At 46.6% G+C, this 5,000-nt stretch overlaps 1 protein-coding gene across 1 annotated transcript in view; it reads right to left on the bottom strand.

Annotated features, from left to right (window-relative positions):
• The window catches only part of LOC308376722 (uncharacterized protein), a 72,145-nt gene that overhangs the window by 22,721 nt on the left and 44,424 nt on the right, over positions 1-5,000 (bottom strand). Inside the window, 2 exon segments of the mRNA XM_080853168.1 lie at positions 93-257; positions 3,245-3,417. Of these exon segments, the coding sequence (XP_080709294.1) occupies positions 93-257; positions 3,245-3,417 (338 nt within the window).

Raw genomic sequence — 5,000 nt, 5'->3', positions numbered from 1 at the left:
ACACATACACAATTACACACAAAATCACACACAAACACATTCCCCCCCCCCCCCCCCCAAACACATACACACTTATGAGTCCCGTGTCTGACCTTTGACCTGCAGTAGCATGGTCTTCCTGAAGGGGGCAGCACTGTTGTTGGTGAGCTGCTCCGAGACCGAGGCGCTCCTCAGGCTCACGCTGCTGTAGTTCTCCTTACTGGCCAGGCCAGCCAGAGCTGCATCCGAAAGACTACAGCTCTTACTCATGGTCACTGCTGGGGGGGGGGGGGGGGGGGAGACAGGGAGAGAGAGAGGGAGAGAGAGAGGGAGAGAGAGAGAGAGAGGGAGAGAGAGAGGGAGAGAGGGGAGAGAGAGGGAGAGGGAGAAAGGGAGAGAGGGGAGAGAGAGGGACATAGAGGGGAGAGAGAGGGAGAGAGGAAGGGAAGGAGAGGAGAGAGGGAGAAAGAGGGGGAACGGGGAGAGAGAGAAAGTAAAACCCCTTTGTTGAACCAATTACACTACTGTACTTTCCCTCATCGACCAATCATAATACTTTAGTTTTCCTTATCGACCAATCATGCAACTGAAGTTTTCCTTATCGTCCAATCACAGTACTGTCGTTTCCCTTATCGACCAATCACACTACTATAGTTTCCCTAACAGACCAACCCCCTCTAGGGGACAGAGAAAGAACACACACATGCACACACCTTTTTTCTTCTTTCCGCTCTTGCTCTCGTGTGTGTGTGTGTGTGTGTGTGTGTGTGTGTGTGTGTGTGTGTGTGTGTACACACTGAACACTGTTACGACCCCTGTGGGTCTGTCTATGTGTTTTGCTTGTGCTTCTGTTTTGTCTTGTGTGTCTTACAGGTGAGTTGGTGTGCAGTTGATTGAAGCTCGAATCCCATTGGGCCTTTAGAGGTTCCGGCCCTTTAAAAGTGGTCGACTCCATAGCATGTGACTGCCTTTTGGGGAATCGCGCATTCTGTTTTGGCTGCCACCACCTCGTTGCCGCTAGGCCCAACATCGGGCCTTGCCCGCACCACTTCGAACAGTACGCTACTCCCTGGTGTGAGAGACTTGGAAAGAGCGTCAGGCGGTGGAGGCCTGTGTTCGAGGCCTTGTGGTTTTTGTTTGATTGTTTAGTTCGTTTGGCACTTTCCTTAAGTGCCGTTATTCTTTGTTGAATAAATACACGATTATTTTCATTCCGTGTCGGCCCGTGTTTAAAATGTTCTGTTACATCCAAAAGCCCTAGACAGGCTGTAACATAAATGGGGGCTCGTCCTTTGTTTTGAACCCGTCGCATAGCCTAGGTTTTCGTTATTTTTGCTGGTTGATCCTCACTCTCTTTTTTGTGTTGCCTATTTATTTTTCCGTAATGTTTCTTTTTTCGGAAGCGCACCTGAGGCCAAGAGACTCTGGTAAGTTAGTTTTTGAGTCTTTCCTTGAGCAGTTGTAAAGTGGCAGACAAAGTGTTGTTTTTTTATTTAGTTTTTCTCTATTGTGCGAATCTTGTGGGCTGCGCTGTGCGCTGCCGTGGTCGGCTATTAAAAGGACTATTTACTTTTGTTCATAGCATTAAGTGGAAAATGCATGAAGTTTGTGGCTTAATTTTTTTCCCCTCCATTTTTACTTTTTTTGAGCGTTCAATTTTGGTGGTGGAGGGGGGGGTGGAGAGATTCGATAAAGCCACTGTAATCGATTGACAGATTCAAATAGTCTGCAGGAGTGAGGAAAAAATTTAGGTCCTGTATTAGGCTTACAACTTTATTATTTGATAGTGTTCGTGACAGTAGTTAAGATGTCTGTGGTAGACGTATTTATAACGAGTCCTTCCCAGGCTCTATTAGAGCGTTGTAGCAAAGAGCAATTGATAAGGATTGCGGAGCATTACTCGATTAGTCTTACATCTGAGGATAAGAAACTGAACGATTCGTTGTTTAAAACTGTTGGGTTGGGGCTGGTAATACAAGAGGAGCTTCTAGACTCAACTTCTCCAGTCTTATCGTCTGCGAGTAGTGTTTCTGAGCAGGAGCTTAAAATCAGAGAATGCGTAGTTGAGGAGCGCAAGTTGCAGGTAGAAGCATCGCGAATACGCGCAGACAGAGAGAGCCGAGCAGGTCAAGAGGAACAATTGCAGAATGAACTGGAGATAAAAAAATTGGAGTTTCAGCATCAGATTGATCTGAAAAGATTAGAAAATGAAGCGAGTGAGAGTGAGCGTCAGAGGAAATTCCAGCAGCAGCGTGAACGCGAGGAGCGTGAATTCACTCTGAAAAAGCTTGAGATGGAGTTGGCACAAGGACTCACCATCTCTCCTAACGTCGCCTCAGCTGTTCCTTCTCAGGGCTTGCCCCCGTCTTCCCCTGGTCACTCTCCTGCTCGTTCCTTGTCTCCTCTTGCTGATTCAGCTGCTCCAGGGGGCGAGTTAAATGTAGGGCCTTCGATCTCAGTTTTGGTGGGATCTTCAGAGGCGTCTCCCCAGGTCCCTTGGCCTGCTCCTCCTCCGAGTAATCTGGATAACATCGCTCCAGTAGATTTAGCATTGCCTGCTCCGTCTGTGCTGTTGCCACCAAACCGGCCGTTTGATGTAAGTCGGAACACTCGCATGATACCACATTTTAATGGACATGAAGTTGATAGATATTTCATTCAGTTTGAGAGGGTTGCCGTGGCATTGGCCTGGCCTGTTGAAGTGTGGACTTTGCTCTTGCAGACGGCTCTGACTGGCCGGGCACAGTCGGTGTATTCAGCTATCTCTTCGCAACAGAGCGCTGACTACAACACGGTCAAGACTGCAATTCTGAATGCGTATGAGATGGTGCCTGAGGCGTACCGACAGAAGTTCCGTGACCTGCGAAAGTCGGACAGGCTCACGTTTATTGAGTTCGCAGGAGAGAAAGAGAGGGCCTGTATTACTGGATCCGTGTTTAAAATGTTCTGTTACATCCAAAAGCCCTAGACAGGCACACTCTTACTTTTCTCTTGCTTCATCTTGTCGCTCTCCAGCTGGCCGATATTGAGTCTCTGTTCGGTGTACTCGTGTCGGATGTCCTCTCTGGCACACACACACACACACACACACACACACACACACACACACACACACACACACACACACACACACACACACACACACACACACACACACACACACACACACACACAAACACACAAACACACACACACACACACACACACACACACACACACACACACACACACACACAGTCACACACACACAGTCACACACTCTTACTTTTCTCCTGCTTCATCCTGTGGCTCTCCAGCTGAGCGATGTTGAGTCTCTGTTCGGTGTACTCGTGCCTGATGTCCTCTCTGGCCGCCAGGATCCTCAGAGGGTTCCGTGACGACTGGACGTTCCTGGAGGGACGCATCGCACGCTTGTGCTGCACCATGGCTGAGGTTAACCTGGGAGAGAGAGGGGAGAGAGAGAGAGAGAGAGGGAGAGAGGGATAGAGAGAGGGAGAGAGGGAGAGAGAGAGAGAGGGAGAGAGAGATGGAGGGAGAGAGGGAGAGTGGTAGAAGGGGAGAAAGGGAGATGGAGAGAGATGGAGAGGGAGAGGGGGACGAAGAGAGATAGAGAGAGAGAGTTGGACTTGTACATAAATAGGTATAGTGGTATAGTGGTATAAAGGTTAAAGGTCATATAGTGGTATAAAGGTTAAAGGTCATATAGTGGTATAAAGGTAAAAGGTCATATAGTGGTATAAAGGTTAAAGGTCATATAGTGGTATAAAGGTTAAAGGTCATATAGTGGTATAAAGGTTAAAGGGCATATAGTGGTATAAAGGTTAAAGGTCATATAGTGGTATAAAGGTTAAAGGTCATATAGTGGTATAAAGGTTAAAGGTCATATAGTGGTATAAAGGTTAAAGGTCATATAGTGGTATAAAGGTATAGTGGTAGTTTCACTGAAAGCACACTCCAAGCCCCGCCCCTGTGTGGTGACCAGTGTTGGGGGTAACGCGTTACAAGTAACGAGTTAGAGTACTCTTATTAGTTTTTTTCAGTAACGAGTAACCTAACGCGTTAGTTTTGCGAATTCAGTAATCAGTAACTTGTTAATTTCCAAAGTAAGCACTCGTTACTCCGTTAATTTCCCTCGATAAGGAAAGTAAAGTCCCGGGATTTCTGCATTTAGTCAGATGCTGCTGCTTGCGTTTGTGACTGCCCTGCTCCTTGCATCTCTCTCTCTCTCTCTCTCTGTGTGTGGGTGTGTGGGTGTGTGTGTGTGCGCGCGCACCTGTGTGTGTAAGCTACGTGTGTTTGTACCCCGGCAAGATGGCCGAGAAGACAGCCTTAGATTCCTGGAGGTACGCGCATTATTTTGAGTTACAGAGCGAAAAGGACAAGAACATAGTGGTAAAATTAAGGTAGGTGGAAAACTTCTGTCAACTGCCAAAAACTCAACCTCGAATTTGCAACGCATACGGTAGTAGCCTACATCATGTTGTTAAGATGAAAGAAAGGACTATTGTATTTTTGCCAGAGTTAAATTTCCAATTCTAAAAGGTTGCGTGCCTACCTGTTAAGCACTTTGTTAGGCGCCTGCACTTGTAAAGTGGATAAGCTATGTGTGACGCACTGTTCTTTTGTGCGCAGCCAATAAGGTAAGCTACATTCTGTTAAAATAACTGCCTGTTACCGGAGTATGTTATTCATGGAAGCTGTTCTAATTATCAAAGGATGAAAGCCTGTTAAATAAAACGTGCAATATGATAACTGTCTTTCCTGTCATTATGCTATAGGTTCATGATTGATTCATGAACAGTCAGCACTGTTGGTGCATCTAAAGGAGGATGTGTGTTATTGTGCTAGGCGGACACGCACGCACCCCAAACGCATTTCAATTGTTGGTTACGCACGAGTACTCTAACGCGTTTCTTTTCTTTATAGGTAACGTAGTAAGGTAACGGATTACTTTTAATTGATAGTAATGTAGTAACGTAACGGATTACTTTCAAAAGTAACGATACCCAACACTGGTGGTG

Source organism: Sprattus sprattus, assembly GCF_963457725.1.
Source record: "Sprattus sprattus genome assembly, chromosome: 15".
Lineage (NCBI taxonomy): Eukaryota > Metazoa > Chordata > Actinopteri > Clupeiformes > Clupeidae > Sprattus > Sprattus sprattus.
The sequence above is the reverse complement of the archived record's forward strand: the minus strand, read 5'-3'. Positions and strand labels throughout refer to the sequence as shown.